Genomic DNA, 18,566 nt, shown 5'->3' on the forward strand with positions numbered 1-18,566 from the left:
AAGTGTGTGCAAGAGAGCGCGAGAGATAGATTTTTTTACTGCAAACAGTAGTACAGATCACTACAAGAAACAATGGTATGTAAATCAGATGACATTTCCAAAATAAAGACATACATTTACTAGAATAAATAAATGTTGTATCGTCGTGTTTAAACCATGCCAAAGTTTCAGATCATGAGGTTTGCGCATTTGGAAAAAGTATGGGATTGCTCTAAACGCTCGGTTTGTTTTTCTAACACCGACGTCACTATATATTACTTTTATATATTACTTTCTATCATATCATATAAATAAAGTATATATCTTGGATTTATGGATTATCAGATACGTGATGGCCTTTCATGAACAGTGATAGGGTAGCTGAGATTATGTCGTCAGAGCAAGATCTTGGTTCAATATAAAGATTATCCTTATTTGTTTTTTTCAATTGTGTCTGGCAATTTCGCTTATGAAATTACCCACCAAGACATTACATATGTGAAGTATGGTTATTGACCTTTATTTGAATTATAATAACGACTACAGTACGTGACGTCGCAGAAGCTGTCGGACAATTTGCGAAAGAAGGAAGTGACGTATTTATCGCGCATGCGCCAAGGCGATTGCATTTCCGGTAGGGAGCTAGCTGGGCTAGCAACGAGTGGCTAACAGCCAACATAAAACGACACCGCGGTGGGATAGCAGGTTAGCTTCACCGCGCGTTAACCATGGTCAATGTAAAGAAGCGGAAAGGTCGGGTCGTGATCGACTCAGACTCCGAGGACAGTGCCAGCGACGATAATTTAGATCAGGTACGGCTGCATTTGTCCGGCTCGTGTGTTGACGGATCACTTGTGAAGTTGTCCACACTTAGATGTGAAAGCGAATGTCTGCTAGCTCATTGCGCTGTTTGGCCTCGCTCGGATGTAATGAGGCCACTCTTGTTCATTCCCCAAACTCTATATTCACTAGGTGGAATAAATAGTTGTCTATTTGCTGTCTGTATGCTGACATTTGTCCACAAAACAACATTGTGACAGAGCTACTGTCTAACATTAGCCAAGTAAGTCGTGCTAACGCTAGTGTTATCGTAACGGACTAACGCCGCCACCACTTAGCATGTCAGTATTTACGTTAGCAATTTGCTGCTGTAGCCCAGATATGTGTTGTGCCATGGCTATGTGATGTGTTTGCAATGCACAAACTGAAGCCGGAGTGGCGCGGTGTCTTAAATAGGCAACCTTATCGCCATTGTGACGTCACCGGGCTGGCGCTGACATTCTATTTTGGTGGGGCTGCGCTAACATTAGCATGTGAGCATGTTAGCAAACAACAACAGCAGCAGCAGCCTCCGGCTTCAGAAAGCCTACGTGACAGCTACAAACGCACTTTTGCATTTCATTTCATGCGATGCCATGCAGGGATTGTTTTGCTCTCATACCTCCTCCACCTGCAGCTAAAGGTGGTGCATGTAAACACTTTAGTCTGCACCAGCATGCTTAAGGGAAAGGAGTTCGTCTTATTTAAAGAGCAAGTTTGTCCAGTGGAACCTGTAGTGGTGCCTTGGTTAACAATATGAATCCCTTCTAGAAGGTCCAATTCTAACCAAAATTGACTCCCATAGAAAATCATGTAAATCCGCTGCATCCATTGCAGACAACCAAAAATGTTAACACTGAACACATCTTATAAACAATCATTATAATTTGACATGCAAAAAATATAATTATATAGTAATAATTAAATTAGGTTCATGGCTGCAGTGAAGGAGAACATGAGAGAAAGAAGAAGAAATTAAATAATTACATATGACATATGACTGAACATTTAGCATGACTTTTATGTAGTTTTGTTGTAACCTCCCACAAAACCACCAATTAACAAAATAAACACATTATTCTGGCACAATTTGCAAAAATGAAAACATACAATCTAACAAAATATTAATGTCATAGAAGCAATAAACCTGTTGAATATAGAAAATGAAAGATGTCTGGTAGAATTGTGTTGTTGACAGTGCCTTATAAGTTGTGCTGTGGTCGACTGAATATGCAATGCTAAGCTGCATGCTTATGTTTTGTTGTTGGAAGCTGAATCACCAAGTGTCACCCTCCATGCATCGCCGGGTTGATGTATTCATTACATACCTCTGTAAAACTTTGAGGTCTTGTACTGTTGTCTCGGGACAGTACATGGCCCTTTTCTTCTGTGCTGCCCATGTGTTTGGTACATGATGTATCTCTCTAGCACAGCAAATCTTGTAAATAGTGCCTGCGGTCCACAATGCATTGTGTAAGCATATCACAAGACTTCAGTGCATGATCCAAGATGGTGGCGTAAACAAACCAGATGCCAAACAAGCTGGCAATGCAAATTTCAGCAAAAAATTTGGTTGTTAACCGAAAAAGAATGCTAACCAGGGGCGGACGTTAACCGAGGCACCGTTGTACTTGATGTACAACCATGTAGATGGTCTGTTCCAGGGTCAAACTGTCACCATCCTATACAGGCGATTTTTTTAAATAACATTTTCTTTGTTGACTCAACCTGATGATAAAATACAAGAAGTTAACCACTATGTAGTAAAACTTTAAACTAGGGATGCACCTTGGTATGGTACCAATAACCCATCTTTTTTTATATTTTTAGGTATAATTCATTAAAATGTAGATGTCAGTATAAGGACAGGAACTAATTAGGATTTGTTGATTAGTCCTAATGACACACCACGGGGGGGGGACCTGGTGTGACCCATCAAGGTGTACTGTATTGGGGCACGGAGGTCGTTGGCAAAGCTTATGTACGGTTCAGATGGCTAATGAGGTATTTTGTGTGCTCTATGGGTGGAGCATTTTGTACAACCAGTATGTAAAATGTCTGACGGTGAATGTTTGTTTACAAGTCAGCTTAGGGCTATATTGTCATGACTTTTCTGTTTATGATGTTAAAACATTTTCTCTTCATATTTTGACTTTATTCGTGTAAAATTACTGCTGATTTGTGTATTTTTGCACAATCAAATTACGTTTAGACTGTGCTGTGAACCAGTCAAAAAGTGGTGGGCAGTAAATGTGGTCAATAAAGCTTGAAGTTTTTTTTCCCCCTTTGCCATAAAAGTTACTTGAGGTCATCGTTTCTCTGTGAGTTTACCCACCTGTCCATCATCTCCTCCTGCTCCTCCAGGAGTTACTGTCCTTGGCAAAGAGGAAGCGTGTTGACTCCGGCGAGCAGGAAGAGCCGGTGAGCAAACCTGCGGCGTCAACAGACTCGGAGACGTCGGACAGCGATGATGAGGTAGGGTAGTCTGGGTAGTCTGCGCTTTGTTGTGTCTGTTCATCAGCTGTGAAAGTGTGATGCAATCACGTGGTCCTTATGTTCAACCAGTGGACCGTGGGAGGCGCCAAAGGCAAAAAGAAAGTGAAGCCAGGTCGGGGTCCAGAGAAGAAGAGCGCCACCAAGAAGAAGGTGCATAAATCTACAGCTTCTGGAAGCTCAGATGGAGACAGCTCAGGCGAGAGCTCGGCACCAGAGGAAGGTACAGATTAAACCACTCGCCTTCACTTGTTCTTTTACCAATACTATAAAAAATATAAAATATATCGATATATCGCCCTAATGATGGTTTTGGTCATCAGACAGTGTAATGGTCTTCCCACACTTCTTTCTTCATCTCAGGTGAGGTGTCCGACTCGGACAGCAACAGCTCCTCCTCCAGCTCGGACTCCTCGGAGGACGACGTCTTCCGAGACGGTTATGACGACGACCTGATGGGCGACGCCGAGGACCGAGCTCGGCTAGAGCAGATGACTGAGAAGGAGCGAGAGCAGGAGCTGTTCAACAGGATTGAGAAGCGAGAGGTGCTCAAGAGACGGTGAGACTCCCATTCCCGGAGGGGGTCGGGGGGGGGACAAAAACACAGAGATGTGTATTCACACCGAGATTGTACTTCTTTTTCAAAGATTTGAAATCAAGAAGAAACTGAAGACTGCAAAGAAGAAGGAGAAAGAGGAGAAGAAGAAGAAGCAAGAGGAAGAGCAAGAAAAACGGAAGCAATCTCAGGTTCAAGACACGCAAGTGGTGAGTACCATGTTTACAAATATAATAACCAATCTTTTATGGCGGTGTATTAGTTCCATACTTTTCACCTAGTAGGATTCCTTCTTTAGAAATGGAATATTTTGGCTGTTACAGCATAGATAACATGTTCACCACCTCTGAAATACACTTTTTAACATGATTAGAGCCCTCTAGACATGAAGTAACACCCCTATAGTCACCTTTACACTCCTATTGGCCAATATAGTAGATATCATAAGACAGAACCTGTTCACCATCTCCTAAATAGACATTTTCACCAACAATTTTGAAACAGTTACTTCTTGGGTCCTGATGAATGTCAAGGGCTACCAGTTTGATACACAAATACTCAAATAGCCAATTAAACCTGTTCACCACCTTCTAAATACACTTTTTTAACATGATTGGAGCTCTCTAGCCATGAAATAACACCCCTACAGTCACATTTAAACTCCCTAAAGTTAGCCCTAAAATATGAATGGATGATGACTTTGCATGTGTTTCATCTTGAAGACATCATTTATATTGGTCGCACGCCGCAACGGTGAAGACCTATCACTCTGTAGAGATTCCAAAATGAAGCACACTTTGTCACACAGCAACACCAGCATGCATGAGTTCCTACAACTGGATGCATTTGGACCACACAGACAGTCCCATTATAATGGGACTAAGGCGGTGATGCCGGAGCCTACATTTTAGTAGCGTAGAGTTTTGTTTTTTTACAGTGGTGACATGAGAAATGAGGAAAAGAGTTTATTTGTGAGAAGATTGCACCCCCCCCCCCCCCCCCTGTGTTTCTAAGCAAGGGTGAGCGGGGGTCCATATGTGATGAAAGCATGGGAAGTGGGAATTGAATGTGAACTGAAGAATGCAGAACATGACTAAGAATGTACCGGCATACGCAGGTGATGTCCCACAACAAGGAGAGGCGCTCCAAGCGGGACGAAAAACTGGACAAAAAGTCCCAGGCTATGGAAGAACTGAAAGCGGAGCGTGAGAAGAAGAAGAATAAAACAGGTTTGTACGAGTCTTACCGGTGTCAGTGAAGTGGTCCTGCTGTGCTGAGTGAGGCTCTGTGGTCCCACCGAGCAGCAGAACTTCTGGCCAAACGAGAGCCCCTGAAGACCAGCGAGGTGTACTCCGACGATGAAGAGGAGGAGGAGGAAGATGACGACAAGTCGTCGGTGAAGAGCGACAGGAGTTCGCGTTCTTCATCGTTTGACGACGACGACGAGTGAGTGTCGCCGCTGGGTTTTGTGCGTGGCGTTTCGGCTTGTTCAGCTAACTTGTTCTGGTTGCCGTGTCCCGGCCAGAAAAGAGGAAACGCCGCCAAAGTCTCAGCCCGTTTCTCTGCCGGATGAGCTGAACCGGATTCGCCTTTCCCGACACAAGCTGGAACGCTGGTGCCACATGCCCTTCTTTGCCAAGACCGTAACGGGCTGCTTTGTGAGGATCGGCATCGGGAACAGCAGCAGCAAGCCGGTTTACAGGGTAAGCTAGACCTAAGTCGTTCATTCATTTTCTACCGCTTTTTCCTTACGAGGGTCGCGGGGGGTGCTGGAGCCTATCCCAGCTTACTTTGGGCGAGAGGCGGGGTACACCCTGGACTGGTGGCCAGCCAATCACAGGGCACATATAGACAAACAACCATTCACACTCACATTCATACCTATGGACAATTTGGAGTGGCTAATTAACCTAGCATGTTTTTGGAATGTGGGAGGAAACCGGAGTACCCGGAGAAAACCCACGCATGCACGGGGAGAACATGCAAACTCCACACAGAGATGGCAGAGGGTGGAATTGAACCCTAGTACACAATCAAGTCCTAGCTTGAAATAAAGTTGCAATTTCTCAGAAAAAATTGATGAGGAAAAATAATGTCCTGATAGTTACATTAAACACAGCAGCAGGCTAACCCAAGCATCTTACTTGTTTACTTCTTACTTGGAATGTGGGAGGAAACCGGAGTACCCGGAGAAAACCCACGCATGCACGAGGAGAACATGCAAACTCCACACAGAGATGGCCGAGGGTGGAATTGAACCCTGGTACACAATCAAGTCCTAGCTTGAAATAAAGTTGCAATTTCTCGGAAAATGATGAGGAAAAATAATACCCTGATAGTTGCATTAAACACAGCAGCAGGCTAACCCAAGCATCTTACTTGTTTACTTCTTACTTGGAATGTGGGAGGAAACCGGAGAAAACCCACGCATGCAGAGGAGAACATGCAAACGCCACACAGAGATGGCCAAGGGTGGAATCGAACCGTGGTCCTCCTAGCTGCGAGATCTGCACGCTAACCACTCGACCGCCGTGCCGCCCCTGATTCTATTCAGTGTATTGATAAAGTGCCAAATCTCATGGCACTTTGACACATCAAGGTTACACTCATTAATGAATACAGACAAGCAACCGTAGCACCACATGGTCACGTATCTTGCAGAATCGAACCCCAGCTCCCGCAACGGGAGGCCCCTGTCAGGCTCCTACTCTATTTAAAAGTCACCTAAACCCCTAAGTCTTTACTAACGACAGACACTCCTATGTCTTGCAAAGGTTGCCGAAATCGTGGACGTGGTGGAGACGGCCAAGGTTTACCAACTGGGATCGACACGGACAAACAAAGGATTACAATTACGGTTGGTAAATGGTTGGAGTCGAACAGTGGAACCTTGTTTAGCATACGCTCCGGTTAGCCTGTCTTTCTGTTAACGCTCCTCTTGTGTTTTACATTTTAATGCATAAAAAGAATCACATAACATTTGTTTATTGCATCAAGGCTTTTTGACTTTGTCAGGAAACTCTTATTTCAACAAAATAAAACCCCAAAAAATAATTTTTACTACATCTGTCTATGATGTCATCAGTGTTTTGTTTACTGTAATGGCTTGCTGGAAAGGATGAATTGCATCTAGATGATTTCTAATGGCATCGGCATGAAGACGCTAGGCTAGGTTCCACTGTATTGTAGTATGCATATCGTAAGCTGCAAGCCTGATTGTTCTTTTACACGCTTCCCAGGCATGGCGGCGACACGCGTGTTTTCAGGTTGGAGTTTGTATCAAACCAGGAGTTCACAGAAAACGAGTTCATGAAGTGGAAGGAGGCGGTGAGTTGACGACGACGACAGCGGCGGCGTTGTGTGGCGAGGTGGTGCTGACTCCTTCTGTGCTGTGCTATGCTATGCAGATGATTGTCGCGGGGATGCAAGTGCCGACGCTGGATGAGATCACCAAGAAGGAGCAGTCCATCAAAGAAGCCATGAACTACAAGTTCAACGACAAAGACATCGAGGACGTGAGTCGCTCATGGCCGCGCGCCATGCGTGCGATTCGCTCCTGACTAACACGCTCTGCTCTCCACGCAGATCGTCAAAGAGAAAGACCGATTCCGAAAAGCACCGCCGAACTATGCCATGAAGAAAACGCAATTACTTAAGGATAAGGTCAGGAAATGATTTTGGAATATCGCCATTCCTTATGTGAGACATGAACACAGATCTTTTTCTCTTTCTAAGGATATCCCAACAGGTAAAAGAGGTCAAAAAAATGAAATTTTGTACAAATGTCAATCATGATACAGTAAACCTCGGATATATCGGATTCAATTGTTCCCACTGGTTTTGTCCGATATAAGCGAAATCCGTTATATGCATATATCGGATTTATATCCGGTATATGCGTAAATTGGATTTTATCCGTTATAAAAAGGCACTTCCTTGACTATGTTTCCAATGTACCTGGACGCGCAGGCAACGCTGCAAATGACATCGTATAGCGACCTGTCACGATTCGGCGAATCGGAGCGCCACGATGCGGCCATCCGATATATGCGAGGGAAATTTAATGGAAATGCATTGGAACGGGACTGGAGATTTTGTCCGAAATAGGCGAAATCAGTTATAAAAAATCCGATATATGCAATGAATTTTTATTGGAAATGCATTACAGAAAAATCGGTTCTTTTTTTATCTGTCCGTTGTGAGCGAATTTCCGATATATCAGAGTCCGATATATCCGAGGTTTACTGTAGTCCGCACAAAAAAGTCTCAAGAACTCGTGTTCCAAAACAAACAGGAAGTCGTCCATTTTGGTTTTTTATTTTTGCTAGCTAGCATTGCCTCAGGATGTTGGTGTTGATGTAACGCTAGGTGTCCTGTTCCTTTCTATCTCGATCAATCAGCAAAATACTTTATAATACTGTTATCACAAATGTACTACATGGCTAGAAAACAAAACCTTAAAGGAGCTAATTTAATAGGTGTGTCCCATTACTTACATCGATTTGCTGCCTCTTTTTTCCTGTTTTTATATCTTTACAAGGCACAGAAAAAGGAGTGTTCATGTCTTACGGAAGGATTGGGGATGATTCCAGTAAAGGTCTACTTTTCCATTAAAGACGCTTATGTTTGTTTGTGTGTTCTCTTCCACTGAAGGCCATGGCGGAGGAGAGCGGCGACGGTGACAAAGTCAAAGTCATCCAGGATGAGCTGAACGAGCTCGAGGAGCGAGCTGAAGCCCTGGACAGACAGAGGACCAAGAACATCTCCGCCATCAGGTTTGGCTCACAATCTGACGGGCTCATGCATGCGCTAGCAAGTATGACGTAGTACGCGTGTAGTACGAACAGGAAGTCTTTTTCAAATCATTATCCATCCGTGCAGCTACATCAATCAGAGGAACAGAAGCTGGAACATCGTGGAATCGGAAAAGGCTTTAGTGGTACGTGGGCTGGTGATCAAACGTCACATGCAGAACTTGATTTCATCCTCATTAAACGCTGGCTTCTTCTTGCAGGCTGAAGGACAAAACTCCAAAAACCAACAAATGGATCCTTTCACCCGAAGGCAATGCAAACCCACTATGGTGTCTAACGTAAGCTCCATGAATAATATCTACTCTTATGGATGATAGCCTGGGACTGTAATAGCCTAAGACAGCTCACGCATGTAATAAAACACGTGTAGCACATGCCAAGCCACGCCTCATGTTGACGACAGATGGAGGCAAGGTAGCAACACATCAACATTAGTCTGATACTAGTCTCTTGAACACAAATAATACACATAAAATAACACCCCTATAGTCACCTTGCACTCATATTAGCCAATATAGTAGACATAAGAGAAAATAAGACATAGAAAACCTGTTTACCACCTTCTAAATACACTTTACAACATGATTAGAGCCCTCTAGACATGAAATAACAACCCTATAGTCACCTTCACACTCCTATTAGCCAATATAGTAGACATCAAAAGAGAAAATAAGACAAAGAAAACCTGTTTACCACCTTCTAAATACACTCTTTAACATGATTAGAGCCCTCCAGACATGAAATAACACCCCTATAATCACCTTTACACTCCCAATTATCCAATAGAGTAGAAATAAGAGAATAAGAGAAACAGGACTTGGAAAACCTGTTAACCACCTTCTGAATACACCTTTTAACATGATTAGAGCCCTCTCGACATGAAATAACACCCCTATAGTCACCTTTACACTCTTATTAGCCAATATAGTAGACATGTTAAGAGAAAATAAGACATAGAAATCATGTTAACCACCTTCTGAATACACATTTTAACATGACTAGAGCCCTCTAGACATGAAATAACACCCCTATAGTCATCTTAACACTCCTAATAGCCAATGTAGTAGACATGTTAAGAGAAAATAACACGTAGAAAACCTGTTTACCACCTTCTAAATACGCTTTTTAACATGATTAGAGCCCTCTAGACATGAAATAACACCCCTATAGTCACCTTTACACTCCTATTAGCCAATATAGTAGACATGTTAAGAGAAAATAAGACATATAAAACATGTTTGTTATTGTAATAGCCATAAAACATGTTAGTCCACACAGGTCTAGACAGAAGATGCTATGCTCATACGCTGCTGGATGTTGTCAAAGCTAGTGTTACCATATTATCATGATAGTAAAAGGATGCTTGTCTGTGCTCCTCAAGGCCAGAGACCCGTCGGTGCACGCAGCCATTCTCGCTCACCTCAACCAGAAGTACGGGTCCGGCTCCACGCCGGATACCGCCACACCGGAGAAGAGCAAAGAGGTGACAGAGAGCATCCTTTTCATTCATACTCCCCTCTCATCTCCTCCATCCATCAATCAATCGTCTTTCACCTTTGATCACAGGGACCCACCGACACCAAGGACAAGGACGTACCCAAACCAACCACTGACCTCTCTGAAGACCTGTTTAAAGTTCACGATTTTGATGTAAAGATAGACCTCCAAGTTCCTAATGCAGGTCAGTCCACCTTCTACATACACTTCTTTACATCGTTAGAGCCCCCGACGCGTGACATAACACCCCTATATTCACCTTTTCACCAAAACCTCTATACCTCTCAGACCAAATGATTATGACCTGTGGGGTTCCCCATGGGTCAATCCTAGGACCCCTATTCTTCAATCCGTACATGCTCCCAGCAGGTTTTCAAACTGGCTGGGGGGGGCCCTACCATGAGCAAGTTTCATTCTACGCTATTAGAATGTAGATGGCCACAGTACATGTCTGGTAGAGCCACGTCAGCCATCTTGGACTCAGGTAGTGGTTTCCTGTGGGCGCCAGAGTCGGGACTGAACACAGAGAGGTCGCCTTTCAGTTTTATGCAGATAGATTGAAGTCCTGTACAGCCATTGGTCTGTCCTGCCCCCCACAGATAGATTCAAGTCCTGTACAGCCGTTGGTCTGTCCTGCCCCCACAGATAGATTGAAGCCCTATACAGCCATTGGTCTGTCCTGCCCCCACAGATAGATCTTAGTCCTATACAGCCATTGGTTCCCCCCTCACCACAGATAGATTACAGCCCTGTGTGTTCTGGCTCCAAATGGATGCTACCAAGCTAACCTTTGCCCCATCTGCCATACAGAAGCCAAGTCTCTGTCGGTCAGCTCCAACGCGCTGCCGGTGAAAGACGGCGCCCCCCGCAGGTCACTCAACCTGGAGGACTACAAGAAGAGGAGGGGTCTCATCTGAGACCAACCACCAACACCACAACCACCACCACCTTGAATACCACACTGCATGAGGAACAGGCCGTGTGGGTGGGGGGGGGTACGACGACAGACTTTTTAATCAGAAGCGAGGACATACTGATCAAGCATATTTCTGAAAGGAAACATGAAATATCGTTTTATTCTTCGTATCTATCCCCTTGCAGTCCACTTTTGTGTTGTTGAAAGGTGGATTATGGCCGTGAACAAGGACACTACAGTATACACCACATTGTTGATGTGTGTAATCTCTGAGCCATGTCCTCCATATTTGACAAACCTTCTGTTTCTGTACGCTTCAACGTCATCTGGCTTATCCACCGGCAGATTCCTGAAGAAATGGTAGATTTTTTCTATGAATGGATGTTGCTTCATTCCTATTGTCTATCTCTGGTCAAGGTTGCTTCAAAGGAGAGAGAGCGAGCAGCTTTCATTTGTTCTTGTCAATAGTCAGTTCCTGTATTGGTGTGGCATGCCGTGTAAATATGCATTTTGGAGTGAAAATAAAGAGGCACTGTTTCATACATTTACTGTCTTCATTCACGCAGGAATCAGCCAATGGAGGCTTGTCCTGTAAAACGGGACATACACGTGGTCTAAACACACAGTGGGACCCGTGGAGTCATCACTTGGGTCCAACAGCGGTTTGACTCGTGCACACGTAGATGCTGCATTCGGCACTAAGTCGCACCTGTACGCCAATTCAAGTCCCACTTGAATTCAAGTCAATGGACGTCCATGCCGTGCATGTGCGAGGACTACGTCACTTCCTCTTTTAGCTCATTTTTACTACAGTGCTGTGGTAGTTATTTCAATGTATGAAGATAAATTTAAGAGTGACATGAGTAAATTAAACTAAAATGCTAACATGTTAACAGTCATCATGCCAGCACCTAGCAAGACAGCCTCAAGTCCCAAAAGTGTCCAGGCAGTCCAATAGTGTCCCCACATCATTCGATGTATTTGCCTTTAGCCATGAGTAAATTAGCTAAAATGCTAACATGCTAACAGTCATCATGCTAGCACCTAGCAAGAGACCCTCAAGGTTAGAAAGTGCCATGGTTGTCCTGTAACATCCCAACATCCCTACATCATGCCATGTGTGCATTTGCCTTTAGACATGAATAAATTAGCTAAAATGCTACAATACCAACAGTCATCATGCTAGCACCTAGCAAGAGACCCTCAGGGTTAGAAAGTGCCAAAGTTGTCCTGTAACATCCCTACATCATGCCATGTGTGTATTTGCCTTTAGACATGAGTAAATTAGCTAAAATGCTAGCATGCTAACAGTCATAATGCTAGCACCTAGCAAGAGACCCTCAAGGTTAGAAAGTGCCAAGGTTGTCCTGTAACATCCCTACATCATGCCATGTGTGCATTTGCCTTTAGACGTGAGTAAATTAGCTAAAATGCTAGCATGCTAACAGTCATAATGCTAGCACCTAGCAAGAGACCCTCAAGGTTAGAAAGTGCCAAGGTTGTCCTGTAACATCCCTACATCATGCCATGTGTGCATTTGCCTTTAGACGTGAGTAAATTAGCTAAAATGCTAGCATGCTAACAGTCATAATGCTAGCACCTAGCAAGAGAACCTCAACTTTAGAAAGTGCCAAGGTTGTCCTGTAACATCCCTACATCATGCCATGTGTGCATTTGCCTTTAGACATGAGTAAATTAGCCAAAATGCTAGCATGATAACAGTCATAATGCTAGCACCTAGCAAGAGACCCTCAAGGTTAGAAAGTGCCAAGGTTGTCCTGTAACATCCCTACATCATGCCATGTGTGTATTTGCCTTTAGATATGAGTAAATTAGCTAAAATGCTAGCATGCTAACAGTCATAATGCTAGCACATAGCAAGAGAACCTCAGGGTTAGAAAGTGCCAAGGTTGTCCTGTAACATCCCTACATCATGCCATGTGTGTATTTGCCTTTAGATATGAGTAAATTAGCTTAAATGCTAACATGCTAACAGTCATAATGCTAGCACATAGCAAGAGAACCTCAACTTTAGAAAGTGCCAAGGTTGTCCTGTAACATCCCTACATCATGCCATGTGTGTATTTGCCTTTAGACATGAGTAAATTAGCTAAAATGCTAGCATGCTAACAGTCATAATGCTAGCACCTAGCAAGAGACCCTCAAGGTTAGAAAGTGCCAAGGTTGTCCTGTAACATCCCTACATCATGCCATGTGTGTATTTGCCTTTCGACGTGAGTAAATTCGCTAAAATGCTAGCATGCTAACAGTCATCATGCTAGCACATAGCAAGAGAACCTCAACTTTAGAAAGTGCCAAGGTTGTCCTGTAACATCCCTACATCATGCCATGTATGCATTTGCCTTTAGACATGAGTAAATTAGCTAAAATGCTAGCATACTAACAGTCATAATGCTAGCACCTAGCAAGAGAACCTCAACTTTAGAAAGTGCCAAGGTTGTCCTGTAACATCCCTACATCATGCCATGTGTGCATTTGCCTTTAGACGTGAGTAAATTAGCTAAAATGCTAGCATGCTAACAGTCATAATGCTAGCACCTAGCAAGAGACCCTCAAGGTTAGAAAGTGCCAAGGTTGTCCTGTAACATCCCTACATCATGCCATGTGTGCATTTGCCTTTAGACGTGAGTAAATTAGCTAAAATGCTAGCATGCTAACAGTCATAATGCTAGCACCTAGCAAGAGACCCTCAAGGTTAGAAAGTGCCAAGGTTGTCCTGTAACATCCCTACATCATGCCATGTGTGTATTTGCCTTTAGATATGAGTAAATTAGCTTAAATGCTAACATGCTAACAGTCATAATGCTAGCACCTAGCAAGAGACCCTCAAGGTTAGAAAGTGCCAAGGTTGTCCTGTAACATCCCTACATCATGCCATGTGTGTATTTGCCTTTAGACGTGAGTAAATTCGCTAACATGCTAGCATGCTAACAGTCATAATGCTAGCACCTAGCAAGAGACCCTCAAGGTTAGAAAGTGCCAATGTTGTCCTGTAACATCCCTACATCATGCCCCATAGACTGCTGCTTAGCAGATAAGAAAGAGTAAATGAGATGGAGGGATGGGGATGGAGGGATGACTCCCCAGCACTGGAGGAAAGAAGAGTCTTTTATTGTTGGGGATTCCGCTCAGCAGACAGCAACATGACAAAAGCATCAACCTTTGGAAGGAAGCGCTAAGACTCGGAGGATTCTCCTTGGCATGGAGAGCTGACACCGGTGCCGGGTCGGCCATCTTGTACGGATGCTGGTGGGATGGCGACCGAGAGTAAGAAAAAGGATGGCTGGAAGCTCTCCGTCATCATTCCCTGGAGTTTTTCCCTTACCTCCGACACAAATGAATACCTGACACTTTCCAAAAGGGACCGATCGGAATGGCGGTCCTGGCATGCTTTAGGGGTGAAAGGGACGCTAAGGAAAAGGTGGCTGTAGTGTGTTTGATGTCCAGGTTGCCATGGAGATTGCTATGTGAGAGGTGGCTTGGTTTTTCTTTGGATGCGTCACAGCCGTGTCCATCCTTCCGCCCCCGCCCCGGCATGAAAAAGCTGTGCACGACCTGGGAGGGCGTCAGCCGCTTTGCCTCCATGACGTCACCTGCTGTCCTCCCCTGGCCGGGAGGAGGTCCTTGGTCTCTCATCCTGAACCAGGATGCTAAAAGGCTCTTCTTACGTGACGAAGGTAAAGCAAGGACAGCACGGCCCCCGCCCCCGTTAGAACAGCCGCCAGGCCCATGTAGGACAGCCAGGACGCGGGCTCAGCTGGGGGCGCACACGGTCCGTTGGTGCCGTGGCAAGACTGCACATGGGGGAAAATATATCATCATTTTCACGCTCGGACAAGCGACTATAGGGCTGTTATTTCATGCCTAGAGGGCTCTAATGGTGTTAAAAGGTGGTAATGTTGAGGTAGCAGTGGACAGGCGAATATAGGGCTGTTATTTCATGCCTAGAGGGCTCTAATGGTTTTAAAAGGTGGTAATGTTGCGCTAGCAGTGGACAGGCGACTATAGGGCTGTTATTTCATGCCTAGAGGGCTCTAATGGTGTTAAAAGATGGTAATGTTGCGCTAGCAGTGGACATGCGACTATAGGGCTGTTATTTCACGCCTAGAGGGCTCTAATTGTGTTAAAAGGTGGTAATGTTGAGGTAGCAGTGGACATGTGACTATAGGGCTGCTATTTCATGCCTAGAGGGCTCTAATGGTAAAAGGTGGTAATGTTGAGCTAGCAGTGGACAGACAACTATAGGGCTGTTATTTCATGCCTAGAGGGCTCTAAAGGTGTTAAAAGGGAGTACTTAGAAGGTGGTAATGTTGCGGTTCGAGAAGAGAAGAGGTGTGGAACCAAAAAATGGGAATAAAGGACTCATTAGCATATTAGCAATGTAACAGGATTGTGCTAACAAGCCATGAAGAACAGTAGAAGATGGCGGGATTGAAGAAGGATTTAAGGAGGGTGGAAGGAGGAGTCGTATGCTAAGTGGAGAATGTAGAGAGCTCCACTGTATTGGTGGCATTGATCACATGCTTCTTCGAGGTGTATGGGTGCCGTATTCATCTCCATGGACATACACGCAGATACAACCCACCTAGCGGCCATCACTGATGGTAATAAAGCCAAGAAGAAGAAAAAAAAAAACACTGTCACCTTTTTGAGAACGTGGAGCTCCACATGGTCCCCTGCTGTCCTGAAGAGATCCACTGCAGCCTTGTGTGTCTGGTCCTCCAGCCTCACTCCATTGATCTACAGGATCATCACAGGAGACCACATGTCAATCAATTCAATTTATTCGTAGACTGTGGACCTGTCAGCTTGACGACTGCTGTCGGCAGTCGTCTTAAATTACTCAGGGGTTCCTAGCATTATAATCAAGAGCTTTTAAAACCAATATATGCAATAGCCGCCACAGGAAGTACACTGTTCACAGAAAATCACAACAAACATTCCTCATGCTAACATACCGTTATTTATTGGCTATTAGGAGTGTAAATGTGACTATAGGGGTGTTATGTCATGTCTAGAGGGCTCCAAGCATGTTAAAAAAAGTATATTTAGAAGGTGGTAAACAGGTTTTCTATGTCTTATTTTCTCTTATAATGTCTACTATATTGGCTAATAGGAGGGTAAAGGTGACTATAGGGGTGCTATTCCATGTCTAGAGGGCTCTAATCATGTTAAAAAGTGTATTTAGAAGGTGGTAAACAGGTTTTCTATGTCTTATTTTCTCTTATGATGTCTACTATATTGGCTAATATGAGTGTAAAGGTGACTATAGGGGTGTTATTTCATGTCTAGAGGGCTCTAATCATGTTAAAAAGTGTATTTAGAAGGTGGTAAACAGGTTTTCTATGTCTTTTTTTCTCGTATGATGTCTACTATATTGGCTAATAGGAGTGAAAAGGTGACTATAGGGGTGTTATTTCATGTCTAGAGGGCTCTAATAATTTTAAAAAATGTATTTAGAAGGTGATAATAAGGTTTTCCACGTCTTATTTGTCTTCATACGTCTACTAGATTGGCTAAAGGTGACTATAGGGGTGTTATTTCATGTCCAGAGGGCTCTTACTGTATGTTAAAGTGTATTCAGAAGGGCTGTTTTAATCTACTGCTGCAATTGTTTTATCATTCTTTTGTCTAAATGTTCTTGTAATTATGACTTCAGCTCATAATATTTGGGGGTCCCCCCCCCCCCAAGAAATTTTTTCAGTGTGGCTAAATAAATAAAATAATTAAAATAATTATTAAAATAATAAGACAGTGTTGACAGAGGTGGAAAAAGTGGCAAATGAGACCTGTTTGTCAGGATCGCTCTTAAACAAACCAACATTAGTGGACTATGGACAAACCGTAACCAATCAGATGTGACTATGAAGGTCCTGAGTTGAAGACAGTCCTACTTCTCCTGTTCAATATTGTACGTGTTTACAATGCGCCTCTGGCCAACCGCACTTTGAACTCATTTCCAAACAAGCAATAAAAGCTTAAAGTGAAAGAATTTTGTGGGAAGTCTACTTTTGACAGGTGTGGAGTGGACATGAGATGGACGTGTAGTCTTTTACCATCAGGATCTTGTCTCCCTCCTCAAGTCTCCCGTCCAGCGCCGCCGCTCCGTCTTCTTTGATTTTGGACACGTAGATGCCGCAGTCGTTGACGACGTACTGCTGGTCCACACCTCCCACGATGTTGAAACCCAGACCTGCAAACCATCAATCGATACATTGGATTGAAGTCCAAACAGTCAATTGACAACACTTTACATAATGCTACTGACACAGTGCTCCTGTCACATAGAGGATCTTTGACATGCCGGTTGGTTGTTGTTATTTCATGACTTTATGTATGGCTAGATTAATTAGCTTATTGGTGTTTTATGACGACTTTAACGTGATATAGAAAATAAAAACATGAAACACTTAACCTCCAGTCCGACAGACCTAGCAAGGACTTTGCTAATCTTAAAAAGCTTCACCCAAATCATGCTGACCAGTCTGACTTGACTACATGGCTCCAGTTAGCCATTAGCATGCTAGCCGCTGCGTAGCTACGTGGCTAGCAGCGAAGCCGGTTTATTGAGCTCCCGCTTCTTCTTCTTCTTCTTCTTACCTGCCGGCCCTCGCCGCAGTTCAATGTCCACCGTATTGGAGCGCAAGGAGCCATTCATGTCTTTCTTTCAAAAGCGTACAGCGGCGGAGGCAAACTATTAGCGTGAATGTGACGTCATTGGAGGAGAGTCCTGTCTGAGCTTTGCTCGCTTCCTGCCGCGCAGATGAAGCGTTAGGGGAGTGCTGCCTCCTGGTGCCTTGAGGTGGAAGTACATATAAGGGGTCTTTCCACCGCAATAAAACAATTGAGCAACAACTAATTCTGATTTTTTTATTAAATCTATATGTACTAGGTTACACATCGCCCCAAAAGCTTACTTAAAAAGATTCTAAAAATATTAAACACACAAATAGAAGGGAAAATATGTTTATATGTTTATAATATGTATCCTTCAAGTAGAACACTTTACTTTGTATTTTCCATGTTTTGTTGACACAAAGGAACATTATCATCATTATTATCATCTCCTACATCTCACATTTTTAAGTGAAGTAGCATGTTTCCGACTCTAGGCCTGCAATATCATGAATATGATATAATATTAATCATTAACTGTCTTTTATTGGAAGTTTAATTTTATTACTTTGTAGTTAAGCTGAAGGCTGAGATCCATTTTTACTCATTGTGTACACATTTAGTCATAATATTGTAGCATTGGGTGTGTTGTGTGTTCCAAGCTGCTATTCCGTGTGCGGACACTGGAGGGCAGTCGAGTTCATCCTGCGGGTTGGAGTGGGAGTTTTTCAGAAAAAAAAGAAGTAGAACAAGAGTTGCCGCGTTCACGGGGTTAGCTAAGTCTACCGGCAGCACAGTAAGTGTTTTATGTTGCTTTTTGGAAATAAACGTCCAACTGAATACAGCCATCCGGACC

The 18,566-nt window shown here is 43.7% G+C and overlaps 2 protein-coding genes across 2 annotated transcripts; one reads left to right on the top strand and one right to left on the bottom strand.

Annotated features, from left to right (window-relative positions):
• The first annotated feature begins 623 nt into the window (after positions 1-623).
• On the top strand, positions 624-11,616 carry rtf1 (RTF1 homolog, Paf1/RNA polymerase II complex component). The gene is made up of 18 exons (XM_058057204.1): positions 624-791; positions 3,163-3,273; positions 3,364-3,514; positions 3,655-3,850; positions 3,939-4,056; positions 4,965-5,076; positions 5,152-5,293; positions 5,373-5,550; positions 6,622-6,704; positions 7,087-7,174; positions 7,255-7,362; positions 7,433-7,510; positions 8,501-8,622; positions 8,729-8,786; positions 8,862-8,939; positions 10,043-10,144; positions 10,228-10,342; positions 10,969-11,616. Exons 1-18 carry the CDS (start codon positions 708-710, stop codon positions 11,073-11,075), a joined length of 2,031 nt encoding a protein of 676 aa, XP_057913187.1. The 5' UTR covers positions 624-707; the 3' UTR covers positions 11,076-11,616.
• Positions 11,617-14,184: 2,568 nt separating this feature from the next.
• On the bottom strand, positions 14,185-17,898 carry synj2bp (synaptojanin 2 binding protein). The gene is made up of 4 exons (XM_058057207.1): positions 17,696-17,898; positions 17,152-17,288; positions 15,740-15,835; positions 14,185-14,889 (listed from the first exon to the last, which is right to left on the bottom strand). The coding sequence occupies exons 1-4, from the start codon at positions 17,751-17,753 to the stop codon at positions 14,746-14,748; spliced, it is 435 nt and encodes a 144-aa protein (XP_057913190.1). The 5' UTR covers positions 17,754-17,898; the 3' UTR covers positions 14,185-14,745.
• Between the last annotated feature and the right edge of the window lie 668 nt (positions 17,899-18,566).

This window comes from Doryrhamphus excisus, chromosome 19 (assembly GCF_030265055.1).
Source record: "Doryrhamphus excisus isolate RoL2022-K1 chromosome 19, RoL_Dexc_1.0, whole genome shotgun sequence".
Lineage (NCBI taxonomy): Eukaryota > Metazoa > Chordata > Actinopteri > Syngnathiformes > Syngnathidae > Doryrhamphus > Doryrhamphus excisus.

Bases quoted from the DNA above. Each gene is read 5' to 3' on its own strand.
- synj2bp (XM_058057207.1), bottom strand. From the start codon at position 17,753: ATGAATGGCTCCTTGCGCTCCAATACGGTGGACATTGAACTGCGGCGA. The intron at 17,289-17,695 runs GTAAGAAGAAGA...GATGGTTTGCAG, and splicing joins ACTGCGGCGAGGGCCGGCAG to GTCTGGGTTTCAACATCGTG. The intron at 15,836-17,151 runs GTAAAAGACTAC...ATGATCCTGTAG, and splicing joins AGGGAGACAAGATCCTGATG to ATCAATGGAGTGAGGCTGGA.
- rtf1 (XM_058057204.1), top strand. From the start codon at position 708: ATGGTCAATGTAAAGAAGCGGAAAGGTCGGGTCGTGATCGACTCAGAC. The intron at 5,077-5,151 runs GTTTGTACGAGT...CCCACCGAGCAG, and splicing joins GAAGAAGAAGAATAAAACAG to CAGAACTTCTGGCCAAACGA. The intron at 5,294-5,372 runs GTGAGTGTCGCC...TGTCCCGGCCAG, and splicing joins TCGTTTGACGACGACGACGA to AAAAGAGGAAACGCCGCCAA.